Raw genomic sequence first — 17554 nt, 5'->3', positions numbered from 1 at the left:
GTGCAAACACCGAGGGGCGTGAACAAATATAACCGTGCTTACTGCAGGGGGCACTTCCTCAGGAGCTGTTTGACATGCTCTGCCTGGTGAACTTCCAGGAAAGGCTTTTCTTCCTGTGAGAAAAGAGAGAGGTTGATGTTTTGGCTCACAAAGTCTTGTTAGGGCTTTGGTCTCTTTGCGGGGCTATTTCCATAGAGGCCAGGATTTTCAGTAAAACTTGCCATTCCCAGACACCCGTCTTTTATTGAAGAGACTGTAGGGTCCCATCTCCTGTTTACCAAGCACTTCTTTCATGAAATGCCAGAGGCCTGACCTTCCTTGACTCTTCTGCTTACTGCTTTACACCAGCCTTTATTTTGTGAAGTTGATTTTTCCCTTTGAGATTTGGTGATTTCTCATCATAGTTCAAAACACTGTTCCAGAAATGAAACACCCAAAATCCCAGTGTTTTTATTTTTTATGAAAAGGAATTTCTCTTGCTCATTTCTTATTTTGAAATGAACTTTAATAGTATGTTTTGAAATGTTTTCTCCAAGTGTAATGAGCTTTCCACAATAGTCATCTGTTTTGCCAATATATTGAATATGTAAATTTTACACACTGTGAGATGAAATCTTATATATTGCACATGTTGCGTAGAGTAAAAAAGACCTGGTTATAATTCTGACTCGTAAGTGATATCAGCAAGCTGGAGGAACAGGAGGTTCCAGTTCCCATATGCCCTCAGATACACCAATTTTGACAGCCACGCACAGGTGAGAGTACCTTTGTGGGGGCCCAGGTATCTACCTTGGAGGTTACAGCACTCTAGTTAAGCAAAAACTCCAAGAATAGATGCATTAAAGAGAACAAGGAGAACAGTTTCACCTTACCAACATCACTCCTCCTCCAAAGTAGTATAGCTCAAGGCATAGAGAGAAGGCCCTCTTAGCTTGTAATTTCTCCCATGAGGGAACATAAAAGTGAAGTAAGAGCCCAGCTTCCCCAGTCTTGGGGGACACTGCCCAACAGATCCATTACTATCTCACACCACCCAGAACACTGAGGGGATCAGCATGGTGGAATAGTCTGGGGAAAGCTAAGAGCAGGGAAATGGGGCAGGGGGTCAGTGGGGTGGGAGAGTCCTTCTGGAGTCCTAGAAGGAACAGAGAAAGAGAAAAGGGCAGAAAGCTATATAAAGAAATAATGGGGGGACTTCCCTGGTAGTCCAGTGGTAAAGAATCAACCTTCCAATGCAGGGAATGCAGGTTTGATCCCTGGTTGGGGAACTAAGATCCCACATGCTATGGCGCAACTAAGCCCATATGCCACAACTATTGAGCTTGCGCGCCTCAGTGAGAGAGCCCACATGACACAAACTACAGAGCCCACATGCTCTGGAGCCCATGCACCACAACTACTGAGCCCATGTGTCCTGGAGCCTGCACACCACAACTAGAGAGACACCTGCATGCCACAACTAGAAAGAAACCCGAGCAGACCACATGCCATAATGAAAAGATCCTGCATGACTCAACAAAGATCCTGTGTGCTGCAAATAAGACCTGACGCAGCCAAAAAAAATAAATAAGGAAAATAAATAAATATTTTTTTAAAAAAAGAAATAATGGGGACTTCCCTGGTGGTCCACTGGATAAGGCTCCGCACTCCCAATGCAAGGGGCCTGGGTTCCACCCCTGGTCAGGGAACTAGATCCCACATGCCGCAACTAAGAGTTCACATGCCACAAGTAAAGATTCTGCATGCTGCAACTAAAAGATCCCGCACGCCACAACTAAAGACCCCTCAGGTTGCAACAAAGATCTCACATGCTGCAACTAAGATCCGGTGCAGCCAATAAATAAATAAATAAATAAATTTGGCGGGGGGGAGAAAAAAAAGAAATAATGGCAGAAAGTTTCCCTAATCTGGGGAGGAAAATGAACATCCAGATCCACAAAGCCTCAAATAGATTGACTATATAGAGGTCTTCACCAAGACACATTATAATCAAAATATCAAAAGCCAATGACAAAGAGACAATTTTGAAAGTACACATACAAGGGAACCTGTTTAGAGATATCACGGGATTTCTCGGCAGAATCCTTGCAGGCCAGGAGAAAGCGGGATGATATATTCAAAATGCAGAAGGAAAAAGCCTGCAATCAAGAATACGACTGTTGCCAAAACTGTCCTTTTCCAGGCAAACAAAAACTGAGGGAATTTATTACCACTAGAACTGTCTACAAAATATTTAAAGTGAGTTCTTCAAGTTGAAATAAAATTATGTTAATTAGCAACACAAAAACATATGGAAGTATAAAAATCACTAGTAATGGTAAATATGTAGTCAAATTCAGAATACTCTAATACTGTAATGGTGCTGCATAAATCACTTTTAATTCTAGTATAAAAATTAAAAGACAGAAAAGGGCTGGAGTTGGCAGAGTGAAGACAGCTTGAAGGGGGCTAGTGCGCCACGGCTGGCCGGGAGGGAGTTCGGGAGAAGTCTGGAGCTGCCGAAGAGGCAAGAGACCTTTTCCTCCATCTTTGCTGCCTGGGCGCGAGGAGAGGGGGTTAAGTGCGCCGCTTAAAGGAGCCCTAGAACCGGGCGCGGAGCTGCCGAAAAGACAAGAGACTTTTTCTTGCCTCTTTGCTTCCTCGGGTGTGAGGTGAGGGGATTAAGAGCACCGCGTAGAGGAGCTCCAGAAACGGGCGCGAGCCGCGGCTGTCGGCACGGACAGTAGAGACGGGTGTCAGACGCTAAGGTTGCTGCTGCCACCACCAAGAGGCCTGTGTGTGAGCACAGGTCACTCTCCACACCGGCCCTCCCGGGAGCCCGTGCAGTCCGCCACTGCCGGGGTCCCGGGATCCAGGGACAGCTTCCCCGGGAGAACGCACGGCGCGCCTTGGGCCTGTGCAGCGTCACGTCGGCCTCTGACGTCGCGGACTCGCCCCGCCCCCGTGCCACTCCCTCCCCCCAGCCTGAGTGAGCTGGAGCCCCCGAATCAACTGCTCCTTTAACATCGTCCTGTCTGAGCGAAGGGCAGTCGCCCTCGGACAACCTACACGCAGAGGCGGGACCAAGTCCAAAGCTGAACCCCAGGAGCTGTGCGAACAGAGAGGAGAGGGGGAGATCTCTCCCAACAGCCTCAGAAGCGGCGGATTAAAGCTCCACAATCAACTTGAAGTGCCCTGCATCTGTTGAAAACCTGAATAGACAACGAATCATCCCAAGTTGAGGAGGTGGACTTTGGGAGCAAGATATACTATTATTTTCCCCTTTTTTTTTCTTTTTGTGGGTGTGTATGTGTGTGCTGCTGTGTGAGATTTTGTCTGTATAGCTTTGCTTGCACCATTTGTCCTAGGGTTAGACCGACCCATTTTTCTGTTTTTTTTGTTTGTTTGTTTTTTGTTTGTTTGTTTGTTTGTTTTTTTGTTTTTTAAAAGGAAATTTTTCTTCTTAATAATTATTTTTTATTTTAATAACTATACTTTATACTACTCTGTCTTCTCCCTTTCTTTCTTCCTTTCTTCCCTCCTTCCCTCCTTTCTTCCTTCCTTCCCCCTTCTTTCCTCCCTTCCTCTCTTCCTTCCTCCCTTTCTTCCTCTGCACCTTCCGTCCTTGCTTTCTTGCTTCCTTCCTTCATTTCTTCCTTCCTTTCTTCCTTCCTTCCCTCCCTCCCTCCTTCCTTCCTTTTCTTTCCTCTCTATTTATTCTACCTTTTATTTTGAGCCGTGTGGATTAAAGGTTCTTGGCGCCCCAGCCAGGCACCAGGGCGGTGTCCCTGAGGTGGGAGAACCAACCTCAAGACACTAGTCCACAAGAGACCTCCGAGCTCCATGTAATATCAGACGGCGAAAATCTCCCAGAGACCTCCATCTCAACACCAAGACCCAGCTTCACTCAAGGACCAGCAAAGAACAGTGCTGGACACCCTATCCCCAACAAAGAGCAAGACAGGTCTACAGCCCCATCCATTAGCAGAGAGACTGCCTAAAATCATAATAAGGTTACCAACATCCCCAAACACACCACCAGACGAGGACCTGCCCACCAGAAGGACAAGATCCAGCCTCATCCACCAGAACAGAGGCACTAGTCCCCCCAACCAGGGAATCTACTCAACCCACTGAACCAACCTTAGCCACTGGGGACAGCCACCAAAAACAACAGGAACTACGAACCTGCAGCGTGCAAAAAGGAGACCCCAAACACAGTAAGATAAGCGAAATGAGAAGACAGAAAAACACACAACAGATGAAGGAGCAAGATAAAAACACACCAGACCTAACAGATGAAGAGGTAATAGCCAATCTACCTGAAAGAGAATTTAGAATAATGATGGTGAAGATGATGCAAAATCTTGTAAATAGAATAGACAATTTGCAAGAAACAGTTAACAGGGACCTAGAAGAAATAAAGAGGAAGCAAGCAACGATGAGCAACACAATAAATGAAATTAAAAATACTCTAGATGGGATCAATAGCAGAATAACTGAGGCAGAAGGACGGATAAGTGACCTGGAAGATAAAATAGTGGAAATAACTACTGCAGAGCAGAAGAAAGAAAAAAGAATGAAAAGAACTGAGGACAGTCTCAGAGACCTCTGGGACAACATTAAACGCACCAACATTCGAATTATAGGGGTCCCAGAAGAAGAAGAGAAAAAGAAAGGGACTGAGAAAATATTTGAAGAGATTATAGTTGAAAACTTCCCTAATATAGGAAAGGAAATAGTCAATCAAGTCCAGGAAGCACAGAGAGTTCCATACAGGATAAACCCAAAGAGAAACACGCCACGACACATAATAATCAAACTGTCAAAAATTAAATACAAAGAAAACATATTAAAAGCAGCAAGGGAAAAACAACAAATAACACACAAGGGAATCCCCATAAGATTAACATCTGATCTTTCAGCAGAAACTCTACAAGCCAGAAGGGAGTGGCAGGACATATTTAAAGTGATGAAGGAAAAAAACCTACAACCAAGATTACTCTACCCATCAAGGATCTCATTCAGATTTGATGGAGAAATTAAAACCTTTACAGACAAGCAAAAACTGAGAGAGTTCAGCACCACCAAACCAGCTCTACAACAAATCCTAAAGGAACTTCTCTAGGCAAGAAATACAAGAGAAGGAAAAGACCTACAAGAACAACCCGAAACAAGTAAATGGTAATAGGAACATACATATCGATAATTACCTTAAATGTAAATGGATTAAATGCTCCCACCAAAAGACACAGACTGGCTGAATGGATACAAAAACAAGACCCATATATATGCTGTCTACAAGAGACCCACTTCAGACCTAGGGACACATACAGACTGAAAGTAAGGGGATGGAAAAAGATATTCCATGCAAATGGAAATCAGAAGAAAGCTGGAGTAGCAATTCTCATATCAGACAAAATAGACTTTAAAATAAAGACTATTACAAGAGACAAAGAAGGACACTACATAATGATCAAGGGATCGATCCATGAAGAAGATATAACAATTGTAAATATTTATGCACCCAACATAGGAGCACCTCAATACATAAGGCAAATACTAACAGCCATAAAAGGGGAAATCGACAGCAACACAATTATAATGGGGGACTTTGACACCCCACTTTCACCAATGGACAGATCATCCAAAATGAAAATAAATAAGGAAACACAAGCCTTAAATGATACATTACACAAGATGGACTTAATTGATATTTATAGGACATTCCATCCAAAAACAACAGAATACACATTTTTCTCAAGTGCTCATGGAACATTCTCCAGGATTGATCATATATTGGGTCACAAATCTAGCCTTGGCAAATTTAAGAAAATTGAAATCGTATCAAGTATCTTTTCCGACCACAACGCTATGAGACTAAATATCAATTATAGGAAAAGATCTGTAAAAAATGCAAACACATGGAGGCTAAACAATACACTACTTAATAACGAAGTGATCACTGAAGAAATCAAAGAGGAAATCAAAAAATACTTAGAAACAAATGACAATGGAGACACAACGACCCAAAACCTATGGGATACAGCAAAAGCAGTTCTAAGAGGCAAGTTTATAGCAATACAATCATACCTTAAGAAACAGGAAACATCTCGAATACACAACCTAACTTTGCACTTAAAGCAATTAGAGAAAGAAGAACAAAAAACCCCCAAATTTAGCAGAAGGAAAGAAATCATAAAGATCAGATCAGAAATAAATGAAAAAGAAGTGAAGGAAACAATAGCAAAGATCAATAAAACTAAAAGCTGGTTCTTTGAGAAGATAAATAAAATTGATAAACCATTAGCCAGACTCATCAAGAATAAAAGGGAGAAGACTCAAATCAATAGAATTAGAAATGAAAAAGGAGATATAACAACTGACACTGCAGAAATACAAAAGATTATTAGAGATTACTACAAGCAACTGTATGCCAATAAAATGGACAACCTGGAAGAAATGGACAAATTCTTAGAAATGCACAACCTGCCGAGACTGAACCAGGAAGAAATAGAAAATATGAACAGACCAATCACAAGCACTGAAATTGAAACTGTGATTAAAAATCTTCCAGCAAACAAAAGTCCAGGACCAGATGGCTTCACAGGTGAATTCTATCAAACATTTAGAGAAGAGCTAACACCTATCCTTCTCAAACTCTTCCAACAGATAGCAGAGGGAGGAACACTCCCAAACTCATTCTATGAGGCCAACACCAAAACCAGACAAAGATGTCACAAAGAAAGAAAACTACAGGCCAATATCACTGATGAACATAGATGCAAAAATCCTCAACAAAATATTAGCAAACAGAATCCAACAGCACATTAAAAGGATCATACACCATGATCAAGTGGGGTTTATCCCAGGAATGCAAGGATTCTTCAATATACGCAAATCAATCAATGTGATACACCATATCAACAAACTGAAGGAGAAAAACCATATGATCATCTCAATAGATGCAGAGAAAGCTTTTGACAAAATTCAACACTCATTTATGCTAAAAACCTTGCAGAAAGTGGCCATAGAGGGAACTTTCCTCAACATAATAAAGGCCATATATGACAAACCCACAGCTAGCATCGTTCTCAATGGTGAAAAACTGAAACCATTTCCACTAAGATCAGGAACAAGACAAGGTTGCCCACTCTCACCACTCTTATTCAACATAGTTTTGGAAGTTCTAGCCACAGCAATCAGAGAAGAAAAAGAAATAAAAGGAATCCAAATAGGAAAAGAAGAAGTAAAGCTGTCACTGTTTGCAGATGACATGATACTATACATAAAGAATCCTAAGGATGCTACCAGAAAACTACTAGAGCTAATCAATGAATTTGGTAAAGTTGCAGGATACAAAATTAATGCACAGAAATCTCTGGCATTCTTATACACTAATGATGAAAAATCTGAGAGTGAAATTAAGAAAACGCTCCCATTTACCATTGCAACAAAAAGAATAAAATATCTAGGAATAAACCTACCTAAGGAGACAAAAGACTTGTATGCAGAAAACTATAAGACACTGATGAAAGAAATTAAAGATGATACAAATAGGTGGAGAAATATACCATGTTCTTGGATTGGAAGAATCAACATTGTGAAAATGACTATACTACCCAAAGCAATCTACCGATTCAATGCAATCCCTATCAAATTACCACTGGCATTTTTTACAGAACTAGAACAAAAAATTTCACAATTTGTATGGAAACACAAAAGACCCCGAATAGCCAAAGCAATCTTGAGAACGAGAAATGGAGCTGGAGGAATTAGGCTCCCTGACTTCAGACTCTACTACAAGGCTACAGTAATCAAGACAATATGGTACTGGCACAAAAACAGAAATATAGATCAATGGAACAGGATAGAGAGCCCAGAGATAAACCCACACACATATGGTCACCTTATCTTTGATAAAGGAGGGAAGGATATACAGTGGAGAAAAGACAGCCTCTTCAATAAGTGGTGCTGGGAAAACTGGACAGCTACATGTAAAAGTATGAAATTAGAACAATCCCTAACACCACACACAAAAATAAACTCAAAATGGGTTAAAGACCTAAATGTAAGGCCAGACACTATCAAACTCTTAGAGGAAAACATAGGCAGAACACTATACGACATAAATCACAGCAAGATCCTTTTTGACCCATCTCCTAGAGAAATGGAAATAAAAACACAAATAAACAAATGGGACCTAATGAAACTTAAAAGCTTTTGCACAGCAAAGGATACCATAAACAAGACCAAAAGACAACCCTCAGAATGGGAGAAAATATTTGCAAATGAAGCAACTGACAAAGGATTAATTTCCAAAATTTATAAGCAACTCATGCAGCTCAATAACAAAAAAACAAACAACCCAATCCAAAAATGGGCAGAAGAACTAAATAGACATTTCTCCAAAGAAGATATACAGATTGCTAACAAACACATGAAAGAATGCTCAACCTCATTAATCATTAGAGAAATGCAAATCAAAACTACAATGAGATATCATCTCACACCGGTCAGACTGGCCATCATCAAAAACTCTAGAAACAATAAATGCTGGAGAGGGTGTGGAGAAAAGGGAACCCTCTTGCACTGCTGGTGGGAATGTAAATTGATACAGCCGCTATGGAGAACAGTATGGAGGTTCCTTAAAAAACTACAAATAGAACTACCATACGACCCAGCAATCCCACTACTGGGAATATACCCTGAGAAAACTATAATTCAGAAAGACTCATGTACCAAAATGTTCATTGCAGCTCTATTTACAATAGCCAGGACATGGAAGCAACCTAAGTGTCCATCAACAGATGAATGGATAAAGAAGATGTGGCACATATATACAATGGAATATTACTCAGCCATAAAAAGAAATGAAACTGAGTTATTTATAATGAGGTGGATGGACCTGGAGTCTGTCATACAGAGTGAAGTAAGTCAGAAGGAGAAAAACAAATACCGTATGCTAACACATATATATGGACTCTAAGGGAAAAAAATGTCATGAAGAGATTAGTGGTAGGACGGGAATAAAACACAGACTTACTCGAGCATGGACTTGAGGATATGGGGAGGGGGAGGGGTGGGCTGTGACGAAGTGGGGGAGTGGCAGGGACATATATACACTATCAAATGTAAATTAGATAGCTGGTGGGAAGCTGCTGCATAGCACAGGGAGATCACCTCTGTGCTTTGTGACCGCCTGGGGGGGTGGGATAGGGAGGGTGGGAGAGAGGGTGATGCAAGAGGGAGGAGATGTGGGAGCATGTGTGTATGTATAACTGATTTAGTTTGTTGTAGAGGGAAAACTAACACACTATTGTAAAACAATTATACTCCAATAAAGATGTTAAAAAAAAAAAATTAAAAGACAAAAGTATTAAAAATAACTATAGCTACAATAAATTGTTAATGGTTGAACAATATAAAAAGTAGTAAACTGTGACATAAATCACATAAAATGTTGGGGAGGAGAAGTAAAAGTATAGAGTTCTTCTATGCAATTGAAGTTTAACTGTTATCAACTTTAAATAGACTATGATAACTATAAAATGTTTTATTTAAGCCTCACGGTAATCACAAAGAAAATCACCTGTATTCTACACACAAAAGATAAAGGAATCAAAGCGTACCTCTACAAAAAAATCATCACATCACAAAGGAAGAAAGGAAGAAGGAATTATGAAACAGAAAACAATTAACAAAATGGCAATTTTAAGTCATTATCTATCAATAATCACTTTAAATGTAAATAAATTAAATTCTCCAATCAAAAGACACTGAGTGGCTAAGTGAATTTTTAAAAAAATTCCACATATAGATTATCTGCAAGAGATTCACTTTAGCCTTAAGGACACACATGGGCTGAAAGCAAAAGGATGGAAAAAGATATTTCATAAAAATGGTAACCAAAATAGAGCAGGGGCAGGGGGTGATACTTATGAGACAAAGTGGACTTTAAGTCAAAGACTATCACAAGAGACAAAGAAGGTCATTATATAATGATAAAGAGGTCAGTTCATCAAAATGATATAAAAATTGTAAACACATATACATACCTAATATCAGAGCACCTAAATATATAAAATAAGTATTAACAGAACTGAAGGAAGAAATAAACAGCAACATGATAATAGTAGAGGACTTTAACACCACACTTTCAATGATGGATAGATAATCCAGTCAGAAAATCAATAAGGAAACCACTGACTAGAACAACACTATAGACCAAATGGACCAAACAGACATTTATAGAACATTCCATATAACAGCAGCAGAATACATATTCTTCTCAAGAACATTTTCCAGGATAGAGCATATGTTTGGCCACAAAACAAGTCTTAAACATAGAAGATTGAAATCATATCAGACATAATTTCTGACCACAAAAAGCTAGACGTTGATAACAGGAGGAAAATTGGAAAATTCACAAACAGTACACTCCTGAACAATCAATGGGTCAAAGAAAAAATCAAAAGGGAAATCAGAAATATCTTGAAGCAAATGAAAATAGAAATACAACATACAGAAACTTATGGGATGAAGCAAAAGCAGTTCTAAGAGGGCAGTGTATAGCAGTAAATGCCTATATTAAGAAAAAAAGAAAGATCTCATGCAAACAACCTAACTCTTTACTTTGAGGAACTAGAAAAAAAAGCACAATGGGTAAGAGAGAGCCTCAACAACCAAATTCTCTGGGTTCCAGTTCTGGCTCTGCTATAGACTAGCTATGTGACCTTGGGCAATGCAACTGACATCTCTGGGTCCAAGTTTCCTAACACAGAATGGGAGAAGTAATAATAGCACCTACCTCACAAGGCTGTTGGGAAAACTTAACCTGTCAGGATACACATGGTGTTTTTACTTAGTACTCACCATCTGGAGCTCCCAGCCAAGGTGGACCCTCAGAGACTTTGCAAACATGTACAGGAAGCGGCCCAGAAGGAAGGCCAGGCAGAGCAGTGAGGGCCAGTAGAACATGACAGTCTCATACTTCCCCAGAAACTGCAACAGAAGCAGACCATGGGGCGTGGGCTCTAGGTGGGGAAGGGCTAGGCCACTGGTGAGGCTGTGCACAGGAACCTGCCTGCCCCAGCCTGCTCCCACCAGGGCCCACCCTCTCAGAGCTTGGAGGTCAGCAGCCAATCCCTGCTCCCCCAGCCCCACATCATCAGAACAAGCAGTGGACTTGGAGTCCAGCAGCCCTGGACTTGAGTCTTAGCACCCCTATTTAATTTTATACAAAGGGCTTTCATGGCTTTTTTTCTCATTAGGTATTAAATATTACTTTTGGAAAATACTCACAAGACAGAGGATGGTGAAAGAGAGAGAGAAGAGGGGAGAGAGAGAAGAGGAAGGGGGAGGGCGTGGGCAAGAGGGAGAAGGAGAAGAAGAAAAGGAAGGAAGGAAGGAAGGAAGGAAGGGGGCAGGGGAAGGAGGAAGGAGGGAGGGAGAGCCCATAAGTGTCATCATTTTGGGAGCAACACAAGCTCCTAAGAGTAACAGTTCTCTCAAGATGGTGCTCATAGTTTTTCTATTTTTAGCTTCATTTTGATAAAAAAATTTTTTCACTGTTTTAAGATAAATCATATTGTTATATATCTTTCACAATTTACTGGTTAGTTTCATTTTTTTATGTTTTCAGAGTATTTCTCCCTAAGGAGAAATCAGAGTTTTGATGTACTGATGTTAGTGTGGGAGACGGACACATTCTGAGACGTACGGGTCCGTGTCTTCATACTCCTCTCCAGCATATGCTTATATGTGAGACATAACCACCATCAGTATTTCAGTGTCTTTCATCTTTATCTATACCCATATAGCTATATCTATTATAAGTAGAGATAGTACCAAATACGTAGGTCTGTATATAGCATAATCACTTCTCCACATGGTTACAAATTATTTGTGAACATTATTTTTAATGCTGCATAATAGTGCATTATTTAGATGAACCAAACTTTATCTAAACTTTCCCCTAATGTTTGACATTTGAGACCCTTTCTAATGTCTCATTTTTATAAACAAAGTTTTCACAAATACATTTGAAAACATGAGAACAAATCTTCATTAATTCCTTAGTCTGGATTTCAGTCCCATGATCTTTAATTAGTAAGTCATGTTAGCCGCTGAACCTTGCTTTCCTACCAGTGAACTGGGAACGGCACTAACGTGTCCTGAGGATTCTCCGGTTAGTGATTGGAACGGAGCCTAGAACACCGCCTGGCACGTAGCAGTTCTTGGTGTTAGTGATTCTGAGCAGAGAAGTGAGGCCCTGCCAATTAACCATGAATATTTCAAATTTCCAAAGAACCTCTGGAAGACTGAAAGCTCTCCAAGACTCCAAAGAAAATACCTGTGATCCTGAACCTCAGGTACTGTGAGCAGTGGGAAGGAGGGCTTCTTTTGGGGCCGGGTTTTTCCAGAATGCCCTCAATCCCAGTGCAGAGATGCAGAGGGAAGGCCCATACTACCAGCCTCATTTTCTAGTCCAGCTCCCCCCAGACTCTCTTTATCACACCCTTTATTTTTTTTTTAACATTAAAAATTTTAATTCACCTTGTAATTATAATGAATCTAAACATGCACAAAATAACATAGTTTCAATATATGTAAACCAGAAGTTGACAGAACTACAGAGAACAATTGACAAATCTACTACAGTAGTACTCTCTAAAATACTAATAGATCAGGTAGACAAAAAGTAGTAAGAATATAGGAGATATTAACCTTACAATTAAGTTTGATCTAATGGTTATTTAAAAAAAACAGAACATTTAACGGTTTAAAAATACACATTCTACATACTAATGTATCACACCCTTTAAATCCTCCATAGTTGCTGAAGCCCAGGAAAGGCTTTGGCAAGGCTCCCGTGGGCTCCTGGCCCAGGTGGCTTCTTCGTACTCCCCTCACACACCTGGTAACCCTTCTAGGTGCAGTGTGGCACCCCTCTTTCATCTTGCTCCTTTTCCTGGGGTACAGGGCTAAACAGATAAACTAGCTTCCTCTAATTCTGAGAAAGACGATGCATGGCAAAGTGATAAGGGATTCATCTAGTTCGAGTCTCCCATTTTATACACAGAGAAACGGAGGCTACATGAAGGAATAGAAATGAGCTTGAGAGTCAGCCAGACCTCATCTCAACTCCCAAATCTGCTGCTTCTCAAGAGTTACATAATATACTTGCGCCTCCGTTTCCTCACCTGTAAACAGGTTTGCTAAGAGCTTCCCTCCCTTGAGGGGCCACTATGAGCATCAACTGAGAGAACATCTCCTGCGAATGACACCTGATGAACACGGGATGCTCTACAAATGGAAGCATCATGAATGGCTCCAACTCCCCTTTTGTCCACACGAGGAAACTGGGGCCCAGAGTGGCAAAGGCTTGTCCCAGGTCACACAGCGAGTTGGCCATGGTGATAGAACTGAATACCCTAAACACAGCTCAGTGGGGGGACTCACCTGCCCATAGGGACACTCAGTGATGTGAAGGATGGTGACAGCAAACCTGCAGGACAGAAACCAGGGTTGGGGTCCTGGGGTCCTTCCCAGCACAGCCCCTGTGAAAACAGCTCAGATACCACCTGCCTGGAGTTACCTCCCCTCTGAATCCTTCTTGGGAGGACTGGTTCCCAGTACATCCCACCCAGATCAGGCATACATGCACACCGAATTCATTTAACACATCCTCACTGAGGACCGAATCCTGGGATCCACAATGGCAGAACAGGAAGATTCTGAGAGGTCTCCTACTTTCTCCCCTCATCACTCAGGTGGGGAGACTGAAGCCCAGAGAGGGGAAGGGATTTCTCCAGAGTCACACCCAGAGCCAGGACCGAGACCCAGGTGTCCTGACTCTGGGACCGAGGCTCTTTCTGACGGGACATGTCCTGTCTGTAAACACCGCCCTGAGGAATAAGCCTCAGCGTTTTCTCCCGGCTGGACACACATTCCTGGTCATACTCCCAAGGTGCCCAAGCTGCTAAGGGGTTCTGACCACCCTTTCCTCTCCTGCTCAAAAAGTCTGGCAGAGGCTGTTAAGATGATATTATTCCACATCCAACCCTGAATACCCTCTCTCCTAATTTTTAAAAAGCAAGTCGCTTACAAACTCTAGAATTGTAGCCATTGGGGTATCATTTGCTCGTGAGCCCCCTGCACTGGTTCACACACTGGGCCTGGGACCCCTGCCCCACAGAAAATGCTGTAGTGGGGAGGCCGGCCCAGTAAGGGGGATGCAGGCAATGAAATGAGTTTCAGGGCTGGAGAGGAGAAGTGTTCATGGGATTATTCAGCCAGAAAATATTCCCCAGGGCCAGCTCTGTGCCGGTCCGGTGTCAGCGCTGAGGGCACAGAGCTCAAGAGGAGGGTCAGAAAGGTGCCACGTCTGAGGGCTATGATCCACGAAGGATGAGCATGTATCTGTCACTAGGTCAAGTGGGGGAAGATGATCCACACGGGGAACAGAAATATGTAGACAAAGAGGCCAGAACACATGTTCCATGAGGGTCTGTCCTGTCCTCCAGGGTTTCCCCTGGCTCACGGTGGGATGTCTGCTGAATGAATAAGTGGGCGGAGAAAGGAATATAGGAGTCTTGCATGACTGGACGTGTGTGCTACAGACTGTCGGGCGTGGAGAGATGGGGAGAGGCCAGACTGCGACAGTACTGAACGCCCAGCTGAGGCACCTGCACTGTCTCCTGGGCTCCCAGGGGAGCAGCGATAGCCAGGAGAAGCAGCACCCAAATGGGACTCCTGCTTCTAACCATGGGACTGACGGCAGCTGACAGAAATGAATTTTTCTACAATCCTGACTTCTGGGAATATTCTCATCATGAGCGGCCTCCTGTGGAGCAGACCGAATGCAGGCCTGACCTTCTGAAGCCTCAAGTGCAGTTTCCAAGGAGGGGCTGTGGGGGGCCTTGGACCAGTCACCCCGCCCACCCGCCCCGGGCCTTGGTTCTGGGCAAGGTGCCCTCCAAAGAGAGCTCTCAGGTCACCTCCGGCCCCTTGTCCAGAGTCCAGCCATGGCCAAAGGAACTGCAGGAGGCCAGGCAGGCAGAGTCCATCTTACCAGATCAGAGAGTAGCTGAAGCCCAGGATCGAGCTGACCAGCCGGAACTCCGACGAGAGGCAAGCAAAGAAGGGGAAGTGGGACAGGCCGACTTCGACGCCTCCGATCAGAAGCACAAAGGCTGCGAGAGACAGGGCCAGAGATGACGTGAGTGCCTCTTCTCACGGGCTCAGGGGAGACCCAGGGCAGCTGTGGGGTTTCGTGTGACTTGCAGTCACAGACCTCAGGACTTAAGGAGGTGAGTGGACAAGCCCCAGAGTAGTACAAGGAGGAATGCAGGGATGTCTTTCATGCATTCATGCAACAGGCCCTTCCTGGTACCTCTTCCATGCCAGGCACTGGGCCAACTATTGAGATGAAGAAGACCTAGTCCCTGCCCTTGATTAGCTCACAGTATGACGGGCAGAAACATACTACATAAATGAACAAACAAAAATCACTGAGAGTAAAGCACCATAAAGTGTACCATAGCAACACAGACGGCAGTGATGTACTGTGCTCTAAAACCTCTTGTAAATTATTGTGCGCTTCATCCATAAGGCAATAATAATATTAATGCTGCTACTGACTAGCTCTGAGATGGTCTAACAGGATCCAGTAAAATGTAATTGGGCAAGGTGACCTTTCCTAAGTGTCTACTTTGAGCTGGGTCGTGGGTCAGGCACCAAGGACATAGGGGGAAGGAACAAAGTTCTTGCTCTGAGATGCTTACAGTCCAGTAGGGAAGACAGGGAGGAAAGTAAACGATGTGATATGTACGGTGATAGAGGCATAGTCAACCTGCTGTGAGGACAAGAAGAGAAAGTCATGGACCTCACCTGGGGTCTGGGTATCAGAGAAGGCATCCTGGAGGTGGTGACATTTAGCAAGGCCATGAAATGTAAGTGGGAGTTTGTAGGATGGAGAGAAGGAGGGAAGGAAGGACATTTCTCACTCAAAGGAGGGGAGATGGTTGGTTGAAGTGGTCAGTGTTTGTGTAAATATGAACAGTGGGGGAATGGCAGCTAAGGACCATATAAAAGGAATAATTGCTGTGAGGTTAGAAGCTGCAATAGCATAATTTTTAAATTTATCTGAATTCCCCCAACCATGAAAGCAGACAGAGCAGTGAAGATAGCAAAACCGAAAACAGACATCTACAACAAATCTAAGTGGCAGGACCCATTTGATATCAACATCTGATTAAGAGGAAGCAGAGGAAAGACGATAGGATCTTTGAAATCCCAAGAACAGAAGAACCCAAAATTGCCAGCAGATATTCACAGGAAATTGAAGCTGAAATAACAGCTGAAACTGGGCACAGTGCTGAAGGCCTTGATTCATAGGTGAGAATCAGCAGACCTTAGTAAGATGTTAGTAGGTCTGAGGATGCTGGAGCCATCAGGGTCCATGAGCTCATTATACTAAATATGCAACTCCCCTCCCAGCACAAGCCCCACGTGAAAGAGAAACTGCTGGCAGTGAGAATCCAGAATGAGAAGGTAAGGGGGCTTCCCTGGTGGCGCAGTGGTTGAGAATCCGCCTGCTGATGCAGGAGACACGGGTTCGTGCCCTGGTCCGGGAAGATCCCACATGCCGCGGAGCAACTAAGCCCGTGAGCCATGGCCGCTAGGCCTGCGCGTCCGGAGCCTGTGCTCCGCAACGGGAGAGGCCACAACAGTGAGAGGCCCGCATACCGCAAAAAAAAAAAAAAAAAAAATGAGAAGGTAAGAACATTAGGAACTGGGTAGTAGTGGGTCCAGACAAAAGTGGAAGGAAGAAGCCAACTCAGAAAATAGGAGGTTGTAATGAGGGTACATATATATAATCATTCTGTAAAAACAGAAGAGGAGCCATGAAGCAAGAAACAATATTCTGGTCCAGCCAGATGCTCAACATCAATTAGTCTTCAAGGAAACGCAAATCAAGAAACCAATCAGATACTACTTCACACCTACTAAGATGGCTACAAAATTTTTTTTAAATGAAAATAACAAGTGTTGGCTAGGATGTGGAGAAATTGGAACGTTCACATATTTCAGGTCAATGGAACACAATGGACAGTCCAGAAATAGACCCATACACATGTGTAGCCAACTGATTTTCAACAAAGGTGCAAAGGCAATGTAGTGGGCAAAGGACAGGTTTTTGTAACAATAACAGTGCTGGAACAAATGGATAGCCAAAGGCAAAAAAAAAAAAAAAAAAAAAAGAGGAATTCAATCCACACCTCACACTATATATTCAAAAAAATTAACTCAAAATGTACCATAGACGTAAATGCGAAACACTGTGAGACTATAAAACTTCTAGAAAACACAAAGAAGAAAATCGAAGTGACCTGAGCTTAGGCAAAGATTTCTTATATGACATCATACACATGATCCATAAAAGAAAATATGAAAAAATTAGATTTCATCAAAATTTAAAATGTCAGCACTTCAGAAGAAACTGTTGGTAGAATAAAAATACAAGCAACAGACTGGGGGAAAGTATTTGCAATTTATACATCTGATAAAG

At 42.5% G+C, this 17554-nt stretch overlaps 1 protein-coding gene across 1 annotated transcript in view; it reads right to left on the bottom strand.

Annotated features, from left to right (window-relative positions):
• LOC131761923 (stimulated by retinoic acid gene 6 protein-like) overlaps window positions 1-17554 on the bottom strand; it is a 61858-nt gene that overhangs the window by 18201 nt on the left and 26103 nt on the right. Inside the window, 4 exon segments of the mRNA XM_059073243.2 lie at window positions 43-113; window positions 10855-10983; window positions 13444-13489; window positions 15056-15176. Of these exon segments, the coding sequence (XP_058929226.2) occupies window positions 43-113; window positions 10855-10983; window positions 13444-13489; window positions 15056-15176 (367 nt within the window).

Source organism: Kogia breviceps, chromosome 8 (genome assembly GCF_026419965.1).
Source record: "Kogia breviceps isolate mKogBre1 chromosome 8, mKogBre1 haplotype 1, whole genome shotgun sequence".
Classification (NCBI taxonomy): Eukaryota; Metazoa; Chordata; class Mammalia; order Artiodactyla; family Physeteridae; genus Kogia; species Kogia breviceps.
This window is presented reverse-complemented; position numbering and strand designations above follow the sequence as displayed.